The following is a 21,092-nucleotide window of genomic DNA, read 5'->3' on the forward strand; positions in this document are numbered from 1 at the left end:
CACATGCACCCACAAATCATCTAATGCCCTTTTGAATGTCTAGACCACACTTCTGGCATTCCAAACCTAAACCACTCACTGTGTGAAAATATTTTCTCACATATTTGCTTCTTTTCGAAATCACTTTAAAATCTGTGCCCTCTCATTCTTGTCCCTTTTAAAGTTTATTTATTAGTGTCACAAGTAGGCTTAGATTAACACTGCAATGAAGTTACTGCGAAAATCCCCTTTTATCCTTATGATCAGGAACAGTTTCTCCCTGTTGAGCCACCTCATGATTTTGAGCATCTCTATCAAATCTCCTCTTTACGTTCTTCTTTCCAACGACAACAGTCACAGCCTCTCCAATCTATTCTCACAACTGAAGCTTCGCATCCCTGGATTTATTCTTGTAAACCTCTTCTGCACTCTCTGCAATGCGTTCACATTCTTCCTATACTATGGCACCCAGAATGGTACACAATACTTCACCCAAGGCCTAACTAGTGTCTTGTGCAAGTTTAACATAACCTCCTTGTTCTTTTACCCTATGTCCTTTTAAAAAAGGCCAAAATGCTATAGCAGCTCTCTCCACCTGCCCTGCACCTTCAAATTTCTGTCCTGAAGTTACCTAGAATTTACTGCACAGAAAGAAGCCAATAGTCTGTACCAGTGTTTATTCCCAAAAAGCCTCCTTCCACTCCACTGAACCCTCTCTGCATACTCTTTATTCCCTTCCTCATGTATGCATCTAGATTCCCCAATGTCAGCAGAAACTAAAGACAAATGGAAAGGAACACTAACAATCAGAGTTATTTTCAATAGGGTAAATGAATGGTAATCCATATTTGCAAGGGCAACATATAACAAACGGGCATTCAATGAAATGCAGTGCAATACTCTCAGGAACAAAGAATTAACAAAACCAAAACAGGTAAATGATCACATGCTTTGAGCTGGCACTTTCTAGAGACCAGTATTTGAGCTCTCCAGAGACCTTTCTCGAACATTTCACACGCACTACCTACAATAGAAAAGGTGATTCCACGTGACTTGTACTTTTTAAGTCAAATATAGGGAACATTCAACCAATTATAGGATGGTCTCACACAGTAATGACCAGATATACTGTTTTATGATGACATTGGCTGAGGATAAATATTAATCAACACACCAGAGGAAGCTCTCTCCAGCACCAACACACCCAGCTTTTTGACTGCTGCCATTTTCAAACCACCCGAGAGAGTAGATGGGGTCTCGGTTTCAAATCTTATCCGACAGATGGCACCTCTGATAGCGCAGTACTGTACTGGGTCGTAGCACCAGAGAAAGGCCGACACGCACCTATTCTAATGCAATCATTTGATGCCTATTAGTCACCAAGACAGAATGTTCCAGAATATGGAAAGTAAAAATGCAACTACAAATTGAAACAGAAAGCTAAAATAACTGTGGTAATGACTGTTCACTTGCTTAGTCAACAGCTACATTTTCTTTTTTTTTTTTTTAAAGTGTTAACTTCAGCATCAGGAGTCAAATAATTAACAGTAAATCACAAGATTTGAGCTATATTTTCTGCACTGTTCAGTATTTTAAAGAGTAATGACAAACTGATTCTCAAGGTAGCTTTAGATTGTGAAAATCTAACCACCAACCTCCCCGAATCCCAAGCACATTCTGAGCCAATACACATCAGTGCCTAAATTTACCAAAGCCCAAGTTACCTATAAATGCCTGATGACCATTAGGCTTGTCCTGTGTTAAAAAAAAAACCAAAAATACGAAATAGAAAAGGAATTTTTCAAGTACTAGTGTTTTCATACTTCCTTTATTTATTTCCAGTGATCAATAGGTGGCGCCCTGAGAAATTCTACAGAGAGACTTGCCAAATTATGCTCCAACTAAATAGTGGCACATGGTGTCACTCATTTCCAAGTAAGGAGAAAGCAGAAAATGTTTCCATATTAAGCCTCTGGCATTATAACCAGAAAGATAGCTCACTATATGGCGAGACTGGAGATTCCCCTTTTGTGAAACAGAAAATGATACTCTGTTCTGTTTATTTCTGCTCTTTACATATACCAATTAATTGTAGTAGTAGGGAAATAAATCCAAATGGTGGGATAAGATAATTCAACGTTTAAATTCTGCTGGTAAATAGATATAGTCTGGTTACAAATATGACTGGCAACCTGCATTGCAGAACTACAATTACAATTTTTTAAAAAAGAAAACCTGCCAGGATAGCTGTCTCTCTCACTCCACAGATGTTGCCCGACCTGAACGTTTCCAGCATTTTCTGCTTTCATTTCAGATTTCTAACAACATTAGGCATACAATGCCTAATCTGTGATTTAATTAGGCATACAATGCCTAATTAAATCACAGAAGTTACACAATCTTACAACAGTTGAATAGTTGAGAGTGATCATGATTGTGTCCAAGAGTGCCTGAATAGGAAGTTCAAATTGTGCAAGATGAATTTTAATGCGAGTTCATTTAAAAGTTATTCTAGAAATGGTTGATGGATTTGAGGGAAAAGAAACAAAGAAAAATAAATACTATACAAAGTATTGATATCAACATAAATGAAATAATGGGGTACATTAGAAATGTGGCACAGTGGCAGGGTGGTTCGCACTGCTGCCTCAGTGTCAGGAACCCGGGCTGGATTCCAGCCTTAGGTCACTGTGTGTGGAATTTGCATGTTCTCAGTGTACATGTGGGTTTCTTCCAGGTGCTCCAGTTTCCTCACTCACGCCAAAATATGCAGGTCAGGTGGACTGGCCATGGTAAATGCGCTGGAGGAGGGGGGGGGCCTGGGTAGGATGCTCAGAGTTGACAGACTCAGTGGGCTGGATGGCCTCTTTCCACACTGATGGGATTCTATGGTTCTCTGGAAATGCTCGAGAGAGCTAGTATCTTTGATCCATTACTAAGCTACACATCCACATCAAAATGGGTGTGGGTAGGGGAAACTAGAGTCCTGTAACTATCCAATCTCACTTATAACTCCAAGTAGCTGGTTGTGTGCACAGTGGCCATATGCTGCAATCTCGACTAGGTAGCTGTGCAAGACTAAGTGAGAGGCCCATCAACTTCAGCTGGTCTGGAGTGGGAATATTACCCCTTCCAAGTCCTGAAGACTATGAATGGCAAATGAGGCAGAAGATCCTAGCAGGTTAGTAGGCAATGACACACAAGGCACTTTATGTAAAAAAAAATCCCTTATTTAGTACAGCAACGAGGAGAATTTTTTTCTCAAGAGGTCATTAGACTTTGCAATTTGCTTTCTCAAAGTTGAGGCTGGGTCATTGCATGTATTCTAAGTTGTCAGACAGGTTCTTGATTGACAAGGGAGAGTCAAGCGTTATGGGAGGGGGCAGTTTTGGGAAGGAGGCAGCAGATAGGAAAGTGGAGTTGAGGTAACATTTAGGTCAGCCGTGATCTTATCAAATGGCAGAGCAGATGCAGGGGGCCAAATCGCCCATTCCTGCTCCTAATTTGTACGTATGTTCATATGCATGTACAGTAAGAAGTCTCACAACACCAGGTTAAAGTCCAACAGGTTTATTTGGTAGCACAAGCCACAAGCTTTCAGAGCGCTGCCCCTTCATCACCTGAAGTAGCACAGTGGTTAGCACTGCTGCTTCACAGCCCCAGGGACCTGGGTTCGATTCCCGGCTTGGGTCACTGTCTGTGTGGAGTTTGCACATTCTCCTCGTGTCTGCGTGGGTTTCCTCCAGGTGCTCCGGTATCCTCCCACAGTCCAAAGATGTGCGGGTTAGGTTGATTGGCTCTGCTAAAATTGCCCTTAGTGTCCTGGGATGCGTAGGTTAGAGGGATTAGTGGGTAAAATATATGTAGGGATATGGGGGTAGGGCCTGGGTGGGATTGTGGTCGGTGCAGACTCGATGGGCCGAATGGCCTCTTTCTGTGCTGTAGGGTTTCTAAGAAGTAGGGGCAGCGCTCCAAAAGCTTGTGGCTTGTGTTACCAAATAAACCTGTTGGATTTTAACCTGGTGTTGTGAGACTTCTTTCTGTGCTTACCCCAGTCCAACGCCAGCATCTCCACATCATATGCATGTAAGACAGAGATCAGCAAGGTGAGAGACACATCCAGGGCACAGCATGATGCTCAGCAAGGCAAGGCAACTAGTCACTTTAAAGAGTCTGGAACCTCACACAATAAATTCCATCATTAGGCATGGAAAGTGTCAAATGTACCATGACAGTAGATCCACTGGTAGGAGTAACCACAAACACGACAGGGAATTTAAATAATCTCAACTGTGGGAGTGAGTGAAAGCAGCGGCAGCATAAGTGGGGAAGGTCAACTGAACAGTGAGGGATGGGGGGGATGATCAAAACCAGTAGGGGGGGGGGCAGCTTGACTGAACCTAGTGGAGTGGCATGGCGGGGGGGGGGGGGGGGGTTGACTGAATCCAGTGGGCCAGTTTGGGGGGGGGGGGGGGGGGCGTGTGTAGAAAGAGAAGGAGTTGACTCAACAAGTGCAGGGGAAAGGGGGTCAACTGAATCTGGTGGATTGGGATGGGGGAGGGAGCTGACTGAACCCTGTGGGTTGGGATGGGGGGGGGGGGGGCAGGGTGCTGACTGAACCGTGGGTGGGAGGTGAAGAGGGGGGCTGCTGAATGAACAGGGGGGGGCTGAAAGTGGCAGAAAGTTCAGAGACAAGTTCCTGCTGTTGCTGAGCATTGGGGGGGGGGGGGGGGGAGGGAAGCAGCTTGCGCCTGCGCGCTGCAGTAAGCTCACTATGTGGCAGCCGGACCCTATCTGGCTGGGGGGGGGAGGGAGGCGGAGAGCTCGCGGGGAGTGAAGCAACCCTGGGCTCAGCGATTACCGGCTCGGCGGCCCCGGCCCCACATTCTTCCGCAAGCACTCACCCCGCACCCAGCCAGTTTAAAGCGTCGCCCCACCGGCCGGTTACAATCCCTCACCCCCTCCTCCCCCACTATAAACCCCACCCTTCCTTTCCCCCGAGCGGGCCTCAGGGAGAGGCTGGACTCACGGGCAGCCTGGGGAGAATCTCGGCCGAACAGCGGTGACAGAAATAGCGAGACAGTGAGGAAGCCTCCGCCATGTTCACGTAAAGCCGCCACAGTGACGCACATCCGGGTGCCTGACGCGTCAAACCTATGACCTCACACGCCGATTGTGACGTGCCGTGGAGCTGTCAATCACTGGCTGGCTGCCCCGCCCCTTTTCCGTTGCCCTGCTCAGAACCATAGAACCCCACAGTGCAGAGCAGGCCATTCAGCCCATCGAGTCTGTGCTGACCCTCTCTGACAGAGTGTCCCAGTCTGCACTGACCCTGCCTGACAGAGTATCTCACCCAGACCCTCTGCCCATTACCCCATTCATTTACCCCACAGTGCAGAGCAGGCCATTCAGCCCATCCTGTCTGGGCTGACCCTCTCTGGTAGTCATGATGTGGAGATGCCGGCGTTGGACTGGGGTAAACACAGTAAGAGTTTTAACAACACCAGGTTAAAGTCCAACAGGTTTATTTGGTAGCAAATGCCAAATGGCTCCGAAAGCTAATGGCATTTGCTACCAAACGAACATGTTGGACTTGAACTTGGTGTTGTTAAAACTCTTACTGTGCTGACCCTCTTTGACAGAGTGTCCCAGTCTGCACTGACCCTGTCTAAACCGGGATGTTGGGTTTATAATCACAGTATCAGTAACCCCCACAGCTTGCCTCCTGGACTTGCAGAATCTCACTGGCTGTCCTGTCTGGAGACAATACACATCTCTTTAACCTGTGCTTAATGCTCCCCCCACTCACATTGTCTGTATCTTTAAGACCTGGTTGGCTGTAGGGATTCGCATTCTAATCATAAGAACATAAGAAATAGGAGCAGGAGTAGGCCATCTAGCCCCTCGAGCCTGCCCCGCCATTCAATAAGATCATGGCTGATCTGACGTGGATCAGTACCACTTACCCGCCTGATCCCCATAACCCTTAATTCCCTTACCGATCAGGAATCCATCCATCCGCTCTTTAAACATATTCAGCGAGGTAGCCTCCACCACCTCAGTGGGCAGAGAATTCCAGAGATTCACCACCCTCTGGGAGAAGAAGTTCCTCCTCAACTCTGTCTTAAACCGACCCCCCTCTGTCTTAAACCGACCCCCCTTACTCATAAGAACATAAGAACATAAGAAATAGGAGCAGGAGTAGGCCATCTAGCCCCTCGAGCCTGCCCCGCCATTCAATAAGATCATGGCTGATCTGACGTGGATCAGTACCACTTACCCGCCTGATCCCCATAACCCTTAATTCCCTTACCGATCAGGAATCCATCCATCCGCGCTTTAAACATATTCAGCGAGGTAGCCTCCACCACCTCAGTGGGCAGAGAATTCCAGAGATTCACCACCCTCTGGGAGAAGAAGTTCCTCCTCAACTCTGTCTTAAACCGACCCCCCTTTATTTTGAGGCTGTGTCCTCTAGTTTTAACTTCCTTACTAAGTGGAAAGAATCTCTCCGCCTCCACCCTATCCAGCCCCCGCATTATCTTATAAGTCTCCATAAGATCCCCCCTCATCCTTCTAATCAGTATTCTGTAACTTGATTTTGTGTTTCTGTGCCCTGTTTGAGAGCAGATTTCCACTCCATCTGATGAAGGAGCAGCGTTCTGAAAGCTAATGGCATTTGCTACCAAATAAACCTGTTGGACTTTAACCTAGTGTTGTTAAAACTCTTACTGTGCTGACCCTGTCTGACAGAGAATCTCACCTAGACGCTCTGCCCATAACCCCATTCATTTACAATTGAACCCTCAGAGCAGCGTAGGCCATTCAGCCCATCCTGGCTGTGCTGACCCTCTCTGACAGAGTGTCCCAGTCTGCACTGACCCTCTATGACAGAGTATCTCACCCAGACCCTCTGCCCGTAACCCCATGCATTTACCATAGAACCCCCACAGTGCACAACAGGCCATTCAGCCCATCCACTCTGCACTGACCCTCTCTGATAGAGCATCTCACCTATTACCCCAGCATCCCCATAACCCCACACATTTACCATAGAATCCCCACAGTGCAGAGCAGGCCATTCAGCCCATCCAGTCTGTGCTGACCCTCTCTGACAGAGCATCTCACCCAGACCCTCTGCCCATAACCCCATTCATTTACCATAGAACTCTCAGTGCAGTGCAGACCATTCAGCCCATCCACTCTGCCCTGATCCTCTCTGACAGAGCATCTCACCCAGGCCTATGCCCCCTGCTTCTCCATAACCTCACACATTTACCACAGTGCAGAGCAGGCCATTCAACCCATCTGGTCTGTGCTGACTCTCTGACAGAGCATCTTACCCAGGCCCTCTACCACACTCTATCCCCATAACTCTGCGCATTTACAATAGAATCTCTACAGTGGAAAGGAAGCCATTAAGCCCATCCAGTCTGTCCCGACTCTCCGACAGAACACCTTACCCAAGTCTCTCACCCACCCTATCCCTGTAACCCCATGCATTTCCCATGGTCAATTCCCCCTATTCTGTACTTCTTGGGATACTAAGAAGGCAATTCACCACGGCCAATCCACCTAACCTGCACAAGGATGTGGAGACACTGGAAAGAGTGCAAAGGAGATTTACCAGGATGCTGCCTGGTTTGGAGGGTAGGTCTTATGAGGAAAGGTTGAGGGAACTTGGGCTTTCCTCTTTGGAGCGGAGGAGGTTGAGAGGAGACTTGATAGAGGTTTATAAGATGATAAGGGGGATAGATAGAGTGAACGTTCAAAGACTATTTCCTCGGGTGGATGGAGTGGTAACTAGGGGGCATAACTATAGTGTTCATGGTGGCAAATCTGATTTACTGACAAATCTGATTTACTGACAAATCTCCTTTGCAAAGAGTGCAAAGGAGATTTACCAGGATGCTGCCTGGTTTGGAGGGTAGGTCTTATGAGGAAAGGTTGAGGGAACTTGGGCTTTTCTCTTTGGAGCGGAGGAGGTTGAGAGGAGACTTGATAGAGGTTTATAAGATGATGAGGGGGATAGATGGAGTGAACGTTCAAAGACTATTTCCTCGGGTGGATGGAGTGGTAACTAGGGGGCATAACTATAGGGTTCATGGTGGGAGATATAGGAAGGATGCCCGAGGTAGGTATTTTACTCAGAGAGTGGTTGGGGTGTGGAATGGACTGCCTGCAGTGATAGTTGAGTCAGAAACTTTAGGAACATTTAAGAAGCTATTGGATAGGCACATGGAGTACTTCGGGATGATAGGGAGGAAATAGCTTGATCTGGGTTTCAGACAAAGCTCGGCACAACAACATGGGCTGAAGGGCCTGTTCTGTGCTGTACTGTTCTATGTTCTATTTCTATGTTCTATCTTTGAACTGTGGGAGGAAACCAGCGCACCCGGAGGATATCCACACAGACACCGGAATAAGGTGCAGACTCCACACAGTCACCCAAGGCCAGAATTGAACCCTGGTCCTTGGCACTGTGAGGAATAGTGCTAACCACTGTGCCATCCTTCTTTCATTTTGAGGAGTTATTAATTACACACCTCTTTATGGGATGTGGGTGTCACTGGCAAGGCCAGCATTTGTTGCCCATCCCTAATTGCCCCTTGAGCTGAGGGAGTGGGTGCTACCATGCCGCTCACGGTCACCAACATTGAATTAACCTACGGCACCCCAACTCCTTCAGGGTACCTCAGTCACAGCCTGAGTATGGAGGATAGGTTGTCTTCCCTCACAAAGACATTGGTGAACCAAGCAGGTTTTTTTTTTACTGACAATCGGGTGGTACTGTGGTTAACACTACTGCCTCAAAGCACCAAGGACCCAGGTTCACTGCCGGCCTTGGGTGACTGTCAGTGTGGAATCTGCACATTCTCCCCTGTGTCTGCGTGTGTTTCCTCCGGGTGCTCTGGTTTCCTCGCACAGTCCAAGGATGTGCAGGTTAGTTGAATTGGCCATGCTAAATTGCCCCTTAGTCCAAAGATGTGTAGGTTAGTTGAATTAGCCATGTAAATGTGTGGGGATAGGGCCTGAGTAAGATTCTCTTTGGAGAATCAGTGCAGACTCGATGGATTGAATGGCCTCCTTCTGCACTGTAGTGATTCTATGACAATGATTTCAAGGCCACCATTACTGAGAATAATTTTCAATTCCAGCATCATTGATGAATTGAACTTAAATATCACCGGCTAGCATGGTGGGATCTGAATGCACATTCCCAGAGCATGTGTTACTGAACCAGTGACATTACTGCAATGCCATTGACTCATTTCCTCGCATAGTCCAAAAGATGTGCTGGTTAGGTGCATTGGCCATGCTAAATTCTCCCTCAGTACACCTGAATAGGCGCTGGAGTGTGGTGACTAGGGGATTTTCACAGTAGCTTCATTGCAGTGTTAATACAAGCCTACTTGTGACACTAATAAATAAATACATTTCTGTGTTGGAGTCCATTTGGGTTTCCTCTGCAGCATCTATTTATGTGATGCACACACAATTGGCTTTATGGGGTCAGTGAATGGACATGGTCACTGTGTAACAGACGGTGTATGTTGGCACTCAGTCATTTTGCTCATTTTGTAACTTGTGTCAATAAAGATGTCAAGCAAATTTGTTGGAATGGGTACTTGTTTGTGAAAGGCAGATTGAACAAAACAGGTTCATTCCTGGACTGATCGGTGAGGCGCACAATTCTCCCAGAATCATTCGCAACTAATAAATAAACTTTAAACCTTCCCTATGTGCTTATTACTCATTAGAGTTTAGAAGAATTAGAGGTGATCTTACTGAAACATAAGACCTTATATTGGGACTTTACAGAGTAGGTGCTGAGAGAATGCTTCCCCTCCTGGGGGAAACCTGGTTTCAGGGGGAACCTGGTTTCAGGGGGAACCTGGTTTCAGGGGGCACAGTTTAAAAATAAGGAGCCTCCCATTTAAAACAGAGATGAGGAGGAATTTCTTCTCTCAGACAGTTACTACTGTTTGTAATTCTCTTCCCCAACAAGCAGTGGAGGCTGGGTCATTGAATATATTCAAGCCTGTGAAAGACAGATCTTTGATCTACAAAGGAGTCATGGGTTATGGGAGCAGAAAGGAAACTGGAATTAAGAGCACAATCAGAGCAGCAATAATCTTATTAAATGGGGGAAGCAGGCTCGAAGGGCTTGATGCGCGACAATCAAGCACGAGGTACAAGGCTTCAGCAATTGAAGGCTTTTATTGACAAACAATGGAACTATTTAAACACGAGTACACCATTCCAGACTGGAGGGGTCCCGCCTGAGCAGAGGGTCTTATACCTCTCCCAGGAGGCGGGGCCCGACCGGGATGTGCCATAACAGCATCCACCACAGGTATATTAATCCCACAGTGTAAACACCCTAGCCCAACAACAACATTATAACAACCCCACAGTGTCAACACCCTAACCCAACAGCAACATTGGAATAACCCCACAGTGGTAACCAACGATGGTTCACCACATTCACCCCTCCTTTGAAAACAAAGGCCGGCGGGGTGCGAAAACAGACTACATATATACAAAAAAATCTACAAGTCCAGACGGTCTGGAGGACCGCACCGTCGCTGTGATCTCCTCAACACCGGTTGTGACACCGGAGCAGGTGCTTGCGGTGGCGTTCTCTCCAAAACAGCGTCCGGCTGTCCCCTCGAGGACTCACGGGCCGGTTGACCCTGGTGAAGCGGTGGTGCAGGGGATCCCGGTACCTTCTGTGGTGGCGCCGATCTCCGAGTCTCAGGCAAGCTGTACATGGGAGTATAACTGTTATGCACTGGTCCCGGTGCTGACCGCGCCACGTCCGGGGAAGAAATAAGTGATAGGGGATTTGTGACAGGGGGTATGGGAGCGACAGGAGTTGCTACGTCCCCTGCGGGCGGCAGGTCTCGAATCGAGACTGTGTCCTCTCGCCCGTCAGGATATGCCACATAGGCATACTGAGGGTTGGCGTGGAGGAGTTGGACCGGTTCGACCAAGGGGTCGGACTTGCGGGCCCTTACATGTCGCCGCAGAAGGACGGGTCCTGGGTACGTCAACCAGGCTGGTAAAGATATCCCCGAGGACGACTTCCGAGGGAATGAGAACATCCTCTCATGGGGAGTAGCATTGGTTGCCGTACACAGGAGGGAGCGAATGGAATGAAGCGCATTTGGAAGGACCTCCTGCCAACGGGAGACTGGAAGGCCCCTGGACTTCAGCGCCAATAGGACAGCCTTCCAGACTGTAGCATTCTCTCTCTCCACCTGTCCGTTGCCCCTAGGGTTGTAACTCGTGGTTCTACTAGAGGCAATCCCGTATGAGAGCAGGAATTGCCTCAAGTCGTTACTCATGAACGACGAGCCCCTGTCGCTATGTATGTAGCAGGGGTACCCGAACAGGGTAAAAAGATCACGGAATGCCTTGATCACCGTGGCAGTCGACGTGTCCGCACAGGGGACAACAAACGGGAACCGGGAGTATTCATCTATGATATTGAGAAAGTACACGTTCCGGTCCGTTGAGGGAAGGGGGCCCTTAAAATCCACACTCAGCCTCTCGAAGGGGCGAGTGGCCTTGACCAATTGTGCCCGGTCAGGTCGGTAAAAGTGCGGTTTACATTCCGCGCAAATCCGACAGCTTCTCATTACTGACCTGACATCCTCCACCGAGTAGGGCAGGTTGCGGGCTTTTATGAAGTGGTAGAGCCGAGTGACCCCAGGATGGCACAGGTCATTATGGAGGGCGTTCAAGCGGTCCTCCTGCATGGTAGCGCATGTTCCGCGCGAGAGGGCATCCGAGGGCTCATTGAGTTTCCCTGGACGATACATAATATCGTAATTATAGGTGGAGAGCTCAATTCTCCACCGCAAGATCTTGTCATTCTTGATCTTGCCCCTCTGCGTATTACTGAACATAAACGCCACGGATCGCTGATCCGTGATCAGGGTGAACCGCTTCCCCGCCAGGTAATGGCGCCAGTGTCTGATGGCCTCCACAATAGCCTGGGCCTCCTTCTCCACCGCTGAATGCCGAATTTCGGGACCTTGAAGGGTGCGGGAAAAAAACGCGACGGGCCTGCCTGCCTGGTTTAGTGTGGCGGCCAGGGCGAAATCCGATGCATCACTTTCCACCTGAAAAGGGATGGATTCATCCACCGCATGCATCGTGGCTTTCGCAATGTCGCTTTTCAAAGCCTTGAAGGCCAATTGGGCCTCCGGCGTGAGTGGGAAAGTCGTGGACTTGATGAGCGGACGGGCTTTGTCCGCGTAGTTGGGGACCCACTGCGCATAATAAGAGAAGAAGCCGAGGCATCTCCTCAGTGCTTTTGCGCTAGCGGGCAAGGGAAGTTCAGTAAGGGGGCGCATACAGTCTGGATCAGGGCCGATGACCCCGTTTTCCACCACGTATCCCAGGATAGCTAACCTGCGCGTACGGAATACACACTTCTCCCTGTTATAGGTCAGATTCAGGCGAGACGCAGTGCGCAAAAAGTTCTGGAGGTTTGTGCCATGGTCCTGCTGGTCATGGCCGCAGATGGTGACATTATCCAGGTACGGGAAGGTAGCCCGCAACCCGTTCTGGTCCACCATTCGGTCCATAGCACGCTGGAAGACCGAGACCCCATTGGTGACACCAAATGGAACCCTAAGAAACTGATACAGACGACCATCCGCCTCAAAAGCCGTGTATTGTCGGTCCTCTGGGCGGATGGGGAGTTGGTGGTAGGCGGACTTAAGGTCTATGGTGGAGAACACCCGGTACTGCGCAATCTGATTGACCATATCAGATATGCGCGGGAGAGGATACGCATCCAGCTGCGTATAACGATTAATGGTCTGACTGTAGTCGATGACCATCCGGGGTTTGTTCCCGCTTTTAACCACCACGACCTGTGCTCTCCACGGACTAGCGCTGGGCTGTATGATCCCTTCTTTGAGGAGCCGCTGAACCTCAGATCTGATGAAGATCCGGTCTTCAGCGCTGTAACGCCTACTTTTAGTAGCGATGGGCTTGCAGCCTGGTACCAGATTCTTAAATAAAGAGGGTGTGGTGATCTTTAGTGTGGAAAGATTGCATGCGGGGCGCTTTGGACGATTTGGAGGCTGCGGCTGATTCCCTACTGCCAGCGAAGGGAGTGGCCCACCGTACTGTAGGATCACACTCTTCATGTGGACCATAAAGTTTAGTCCGAGGAGAATTGGCGCGCAAAGATGCGGCAACACAAGGAGCCTGTATCGCTCGTAAATTGTGCCCTGCACCTCCAGAGTTACCACACAACGTCCTTGGATCGGTACAGACCGGGACCGTGATGCCATAGAAATTGTCTGTTTGGCAGCTAGAACCCGGAGTCCACACCTCTTTGCAGTGTCAGGGTGAATAAAACTCTCGGTGCTCCCGCTGTCAAACAGACAATACACAGTACGACCATTTACCTTGATGTTCATCATTGAACAGTCAAGCCTGTGATGCTTAGCCTGGTCCAGGGTGATTGACGCCACCGTTGGCCCTTGGACGTCACTGCAGGCAGCCGAGGTTGATGCTGAGGACCCCTGCTGGTCGCTCCTGGTCGTCGTCGACCAAGATGGCCGCCCCCATGAATCGCACGTGGGTGAGGGCGCCAAGCGTAGCGACTCCTGGTGGTCATCCTCCTCCTCCGCCAGCCACAATGGTGTCGTCCTGGGTTCGCACGTGGTCGGACCTCGTGGGTACTGCGACGCCGATGGAGATTGTCTCCGTTCTGGAGGGTCACAGGCTGCACTGCCGTTCTTGGGCTTCGATCTGCAGACTTTCGCGTAGTGCCCCTTTTTACCGCATTGACTGCAGATCACCATTTTAGCTGGACACTGTTGCCGTGGATGCTTGGCTCCTCCGCAAAAATAGCACTGTGGGCCGCCTGGGGCTGCCGCCGGGTCGATATGGGAGCGCGAGCCCGTGGGGCGAGGAGGGATTTGTGACTGCTCCTGCCACGTTGTCTCCACGTGGTCTTCTGGATACAGAGCCAAGCTTTTCGACGCCGCCTCCAGCATCTCAGCCATCTCCATCGCTTGGGTCAGGTTGAGATTCCCTTTCTCCAACAGCTTGAGCCGGATGTACGAAGACCCGACCCCTGCCACAAACGCATCTCGGGCGAGGTCGTACATGTACTGCTCAGCCGACACAGCTTTGCAGTCGCAGCCCCTGGCAAGCTGCAAGAGCTCATTGGCGTAGTCCTCCATGGTTTCGCCCGACTGCCGACGTCGTGTAGCGAGGAGGTAACGAGCGTGGATCTCGTTGGGTGGTCTCGTGTATCGCTTTTTCAAGAGCTCGAGGGCCCTCGGGTAAGTGGTGGCCGCACGAATCGCGAGGTAGACCGTGTCGCTTACCCTCGCATGGAGGACCTGGAGTCTGTCGTTATCCGTAGTAACTGCTGCAGAGGCTGCCAGGTAGTCCTCGAAACACTTCAGCCAGTGGTCGAAGGTGTTAGAGGCGCCGACCGCACGTGGGTCCAGCGTCAGACGCTCTGGTTTCAGCATTTGCTCCATACTCTCTTTACTGTCGAGAGTTTCGTGTTTGTCAATAAAATTGATGCGCGACAATCAAGCACGAGGTACAAGGCTTCAGCAATTGAAGGCTTTTATTGACAAACAATGGAACTATTTAAACACGAGTACACCATTCCAGACTGAAGGGGTCCCGCCTGAGCAGAGGGTCTTATACCTCTCCCAGGAGGCGGGGCCCGACCGGGATGTGCCATAACAGCATCCACCACAGGTATATTAATCCCACAGTGTAAACACCCTAGCCCAACAACAACATTATAACAACCCCACAGTGTCAACACCCTAACCCAACAGCAACATTGGAATAACCCCACAGTGGTAACCAACGATGGTTCACCACAGGGCTGAATGGCCTATTCCTGCTCCTGTTTCTTATGTTCTTATGATGTACTTGGCAAGCATCACTCTAAATTTTTTGTGTGACATATTGTATTTCAATTGTATCACAAAATCAGCACAGCTCCGTGTACTTAATAGAAGACAGAGGGTAGCAGTGAAAGGGTGCGTTTCTGAATGGAGGGCTGTGACAAGTGGCGTTCCTCAGGGATCAGTGCTGGGACCTTTGCTGTTTGTAATATCTATAAATGATTTGAAAGAAAATGTAACCGGTTTGATTAATAAGTTTGGAGACAACACGAAGGTTGGTGGAATTGTGGATAGCGATGAGGCCTATCAGAGAATCTATCAGGATTTCGATCAGTTGGAGACTTGGGTGGAGAGATGGCAGATGGAGTTTAATCCAGACAAATATGAGGTAATGCATTTTGGAAGGACTAATACAGGTGGGAAATACACAGTAAATGGCAGAACCCTTAAGAGTATTGATAGACAGAGGGATCTGGGTGTACAGATACACAGGTTACTGAAAGTGGCAACGCAGGTGGAGAAGGTAGTCAAGAAGGCATACAGTATGCTTGCCTTCATCAGCTGGGGCATTGAGTTTAAAATTTGGCAAGTCATGTTGCAGCTTTATAGAATCTTAGTTAGGCCGCACTTGGAATAGTGTTCAATTCTGGTCGCCATACTACCAGAAGGATGTGGAGGCTTTGGAGAGGGTACAGAAAAGATTTACCAGGATGTTGCCTGGTATGGAGGGCATTAGCTATGAGGAGAGGTTGGAGAAACTTGGTTTGTTCTCACTGGAATGACAGAGATTAAGGGGGGCGGGGCAGGGCGGGGAGCGACCTGACAGAAGTCTACAAGATTATGAAGGGCGTGGACAGAATGGATAGTCAGAAGCTTTTTCCCAGGTTGGAAGAGTCAAATATTAGGGGGCATAGGTTTAAGGAATGAGGGGCGAGGTTTAAAGGAGATATACAAGGCAAGATTTTTACACGGAGGGTGGTGGGTGCCTGGAATTCGCTGCTGAGGGAGGTAGTGGAAGCGGATACGATAGTGACTTTTAAGGGGTGTCTTGACAAATACATGAATAGGATGGGAATAGAGGGATATGGTCCCCGGAAGGGTAGGTGGTTTTAGTTCAGTCAAGCAACATGGTCGGTGCAGGCTTGGAGGGCCAAAGGGCCTGTTTCTGTGTTGTAATTTTCTTTGTTCTTTGTCCTTAAATATATAGTGTGAGCTCCTCTTTCATAGTTTGATTACAAATTTCACCCTTGGCTATTTTCTCCCCAATTTTAATGCTGCTGCTTAATTTTCTTTTAACCTTTTCAGTAACTACCGGTCTCTGCATCATACAGCATTCTTAATGTAGAAGGAAGTTCCAAGGTGCTTCACTGAGCTGCATTCAAACAAAATGGATGCAGAGCCAAAAAGGAAGAGCTATCAGGAGAGAGGAGCAAAAGCTGGACTGGGCTACGTTCACAACCCTTTGTAGTTTCTCGCAGTCTTGACCAGAGCAGGAGCCATTACAAGCTGTGAAACATCCGGAAAGGATGCTTTCTATGGGGCATCTGTAAAGAGGTGGATTTTAAGCAGTCTCAAAGAAGCAAAGTGGAGGGGTTTATGGAGGGCCTCGGTTTAGACAAATAATGCCACAGATGATAGTGGTGGGGTAAAGAGAGGGAGGGAGGTAGGTGGTGTGGAAGTTATGGGGATGCTCAAGATTTGGTTTGATTTGATTTATTATTGTCACATGTATTGGGATACAGTGAAAAGTATTGTTTCTTGCACTATACCATTCATAGAGTACATAGGGGAGAAGGAAAGGAGAGGGAACAGAATATAATGTTATGGTCATAGCTAAGGTGTACAGCAAGATCAACTTAATATAAAGTAGGTCCATTCAAAAGTCTGATAGCAGCAGGGAAGAAGCTGTTCTTGAGTCGGCTGGTACCCGATTTCAGACTTTTATATCTTTTTCCCAACAGAAGAAGATGGAAGAGAGTACGTCCAGGGTGCATAGGGTCCTTGATTATGCTGGCTGCTTTTCCAAGGCAATATGAAGTGTAGACGGAATCAACGGATGGGAGGCTGGTTTGTGTGATGGACTGGGCTACGTTCACAACCCTTTGTAGTTTCTTGCAGTCTTGGGCAGAACAGGAGCCACACCAAGCTGTGATACACCCAGAAAGGGTGCTTTCTATGGTGCATCTGTAAAAATTGGTGAGAGTCGTAGCAGACATTCCAAATTTCCTTAGCCTTCTGAGAAAGTAGAGTTAGAATAATGAGAGTGCAAAATAGTCCTGTAATCTTTTGCTGGGACTAACAGATGATTGGCAGGTGGCACTGGTTGCCCACAGTAGCTCGAGGGAAGTCCATCCTTTCGTTTAGGTAAGTTTCTTGCTGTGACGTTTTCTTACCTCCAGGAACTCAGAAACAGGGATCAGGATTTTCCATGTACCTTTCACTAACTCTGACTGCAGTTACTTCAATAAGTATGGTGTATATGGTGCATTTTCCGCATGGAATGTTAGTCATGGCTCAGTCAGTAGCACTCTCACCTCTTGAGTCACCAGTTTCAGTGTTCAAGTCCCACTCCAGGTCTTGAGCACATTAATCAAAGCTGACACTCCAGTGCGGTACGGATGGAATGCTGCACTGTCAGAGGTGCTGTCCTTTGGGTGAAACATTAAACTCAGGCCCCAGCTGCCAGTTCAGGTGAATGTAAAAGACCCTCTGGCACCATTTCGAAGAAAAGCAGGGGCCCTGGTGTCCTGTCCAATATATCCCTGTATCAACATCAGAAGAACACGTTAGCATGGTCATTATCACATTGTGGGAGTTTGATGTATACAAATTGGCTGCCACATTGAAACGGTGACTATCCTTCAAAAGTAACTCATTGGCTGGCAAGTGCTTTGAGGTGTCATGGGAGATGCTATATAAACTATGACATAAAGATTGGTCAGGTGGTTAACAATGAGGCTGAGTGTCTTGAGCTACAAGAAGATATAGATAGAGTGGTCAAATGGGCGGCAGATGGGATTTAACCCTGAAAAGTGTGAAGTGCTACACTTTGGAAGGAGTAATTTGTTCATCTGTTCACATGATCTATTAATGATTTGGAGGAGGGAACTAAATGTACTATCTCTAAATTTGCAGATGAAACAAAGTTGGGTGGGATGGTAAGCTGTGAGGAGGATGCAGAGATGCTTCAGCATGATTTGGACAGGCTGAGTGTGTGGGCATATACATGGAAGACACAGTATAATGTGGATAAATGTGAGGTCCACTTTGGTAGCAATAATAGGAAGACAAATTATTACTTGAATGGGTGTAAATTGAGAGAGGTGGATACTCAGTGAGATCTTGGTGTCTTTGTGTATCAGTCCTTGAAAGTAAGCACGCAGGTACAGCAAGCAGTAAAGAAGGCAAATGGTATGTTGGCCTTCATAGCGAGATGATTTGAGTACAGGGATAGGGACGTTTTGCTGCAATTGTATAGGGCATTGGTAATGCTACACCTGGAGTATTGTGTGTAGTTTTGGTGTCCTTATCTGAGGAAGGATGTCCTTGCTATAGAGGGAGTACGGCAAAGGTTTGCCAGGCTGATTCCTGGGAATGGCAGGTCTGTCATATGAGGAGAGCCTCAGTCGGTTAGGATTATATTCACTGGAATATAGAAGAGTGAGAGGGGATGTCATAGAAACTTATGAAATTTTAATAGGGTAAGACAGGGTAAATTCAGAAAGAATGTTTCCAATGCTGGAGGAGTCCAGAACTAGGGGTCATAGTTTGAGGATAAGAGGTAAACCTTTTAGAATTGAGGTGAGGAGAAATTTCTTCACCCAGGTGTATGTGTGGAATTCAGTACTACAGAAAGTAGTTTAGGCCAAAAACATTGTGTGATTTCAAGAAGAAATTAGATATAGCTCTTGGGGCTAAAGGGATCAAGGAATATGGGGGGAAAAGGGGGATCAGAATATTGAATTCGATGATCAGCCATGATCAAAATGAACAGTGGAGCAGGCTTGAAGGGCCAAATGGCCTACTCCTGCTTCTGGTTTCTATGTTTCTATGTTTTTTTTCCCCCAGTCTTCCAACCCCTCTCTCCTCTCCAATTCCTCAGGCCTTGCAGGCGCCAATTCTTTTGTATAAAACAAATTAGACCAAATCGACAAACTGAGGGACAAATTAAAAGAAGCAGCCCCTTAAAAGGATACTGCCTTCAACAAAAACAAATCACAAATGAAACTTAAAACATCAAATTAAAGTGTGATTAATGGGGTCGATAAGGCACCCAAGTCCCTGCAGTGCCCAACGGGCACGGAAGAAACATAGAAACCCTACAGTGCAGAAGGAGGCCATTCGGCCCATCGAGTCTGCACCGACCACAATCCCACCCAGGCCCTACCCCCACATATTTTTACCCGCTAATCCCTCTAACCTACACATCCCAGGACTCTAAGGGGCAATTTTTAACCTGGCCAATCAACCTAACCCGCACATCTTTGGACCGTGGGAGGAAACCGGAGCACCCGGAGGAAACCCACGCAGACACGAGGAGAATGTGCAAACTCCACACAGACAGTGACCCAAGCCGGGAATCGAACCCGGGACCCTGGAGCTGTGAAGCAGCAGTGCTAACCACTGTGCTACCGTGCCGCCCTTCCCCTCGTCGTATTGTCAAGGAAGGCCTTGACAATGCCAGTGGACACTGCATGGTCCCTCTCCAGGGACATCTGGCAGCGAATGTGGGGCAGACAGTCAGGTCAGATGACCCCCCTCAGTTGTCCACTTCCTGGACCTGTTAACAGCGAGTTTAGCCAGGACCAGGAGCTAGAATCCGCCCCGGCACTGCCCCCTGGCACAGTGCCAACCTGGCAGTTCCAACCTGTGCTGGGGGAACAGTGCCAGGCAGCATTGCCAGGGCACTGCCTGAAAATGTCCCTCGCCCCCGGGGGCTGTACTCAACATTACATCCTTGGGGGGATCCCCATGACAGGTTCACATCTGGGTGAACCTGCTGTAAACTGCACCGACATGACGTCACGTTGGCGAGGTCTGAAAATACGACGAGGGGAAGGGGGGATATGGTGGTGGGCGGGGCTGTTAATTATATTAAAATTTATTCTGCTACACTTAAACAAAGTTGTCACCCATAGTAGGCATGAATCTCACTACGTCACTGGCGATGGGTGGAGAAAATCGCAGAACACGATCTGTCCAGAGAGAATCGGAAAACACAATTCCTTTCGGATTTCCAGCCCACGTTGCCGCTCTCTCTGTCAGCAATTCCCAATTCTCTCCCAATTACGTCGTGCTGCTAGATCCCTTAAAAACATACTAAAAAATACATTGTTCTTAATTGCTGCTAGCCTTAGATTAACAGGGATGTAATTATTGCAATGAACAATTTTTTTCAAATTTGACACGTTTTTTATTTATTAGTGTCACAAGTAGGCTTACATTAACACTGCAATGAAATTACTGTGAAAATCCCCTAGTCGCCACACTCCGGTGCTTGTTCGGTAAAACTGAGGGAGAATTTAGCATGGCCAATGCACCTAGCCAGCACGTCTTTCAGACTGTGAGAGAAAATCGGAGCATCCAGAGGAAACCCACGCAGACACAGGGAGAACCTGCAGACTCCACACAGACAGTGACCCAAGGCCGGGAATCGAACCTGGATCCCTGGCGCTGTGAGGCAGCAGTGCTAACCACTGTGCCACCGTGCCACCCCTAGTGTTCAAATTTGTCACCAGCTGAATATTTACAATATCACAGGCATTAACATAGATTACAGCAATGACAGTTTGCACAAGGTAACAGATAAAATATGAGTAATTCCCATGAATGCAGCAGTCAAATTGTTGCTGAAATGTATTTTGCTGTTCAACGTTTCTTTGGTGTTGTAAGAAGTTTCTGTAATTGCATTTATTAACCTACCTGTAGAGGGCACTTTAAGCATGTAGTATATGAGAGAGTTTATCAGTTGAATCAAAAGTAATTCCATGAACTTGTTATCACAACAACATGCACAAAAACATTTGCAATCACTAAATACCATAATATATACTCATTCGACTTAACCTTCCAATCAAAAATATGCAAATAAATATTTTCAATGTAGCATGTCCTGTGATTCAGACAGTAGCACTTTTGTCTCTCAGGTTGTGGATTCAAGTCCCACTCTAGGGGTGGAAGTTAATTACCCTCTCTCAAGAGCAACAA

General features: G+C 48.0%; 1 protein-coding gene across 2 annotated transcripts in view; it reads right to left on the minus strand.

Moving 5' to 3' along the window:
• rnf126 (ring finger protein 126) overlaps positions 1-5,103 on the minus strand; it is a 62,635-nt gene extending 57,532 nt beyond the window's left edge. Inside the window, exon 1 of one of the 2 annotated variants that reach the window (XM_078198261.1) lies at positions 5,009-5,091. In XM_078198261.1, the coding sequence (XP_078054387.1) occupies positions 5,009-5,080 (72 nt within the window). In that variant the 5' untranslated portion in view covers positions 5,081-5,091. Of the gene's footprint in view, positions 1-5,008 lie in introns of both variants that reach the window. The other variant, XM_078198262.1, reaches the window with a different exon arrangement.
• Positions 5,104-21,092: the final 15,989 nt, after the last annotated feature.

The sequence above is a fragment of the Mustelus asterias genome, chromosome 26 (assembly GCF_964213995.1).
Source record: "Mustelus asterias chromosome 26, sMusAst1.hap1.1, whole genome shotgun sequence".
Classification (NCBI taxonomy): Eukaryota; Metazoa; Chordata; class Chondrichthyes; order Carcharhiniformes; family Triakidae; genus Mustelus; species Mustelus asterias.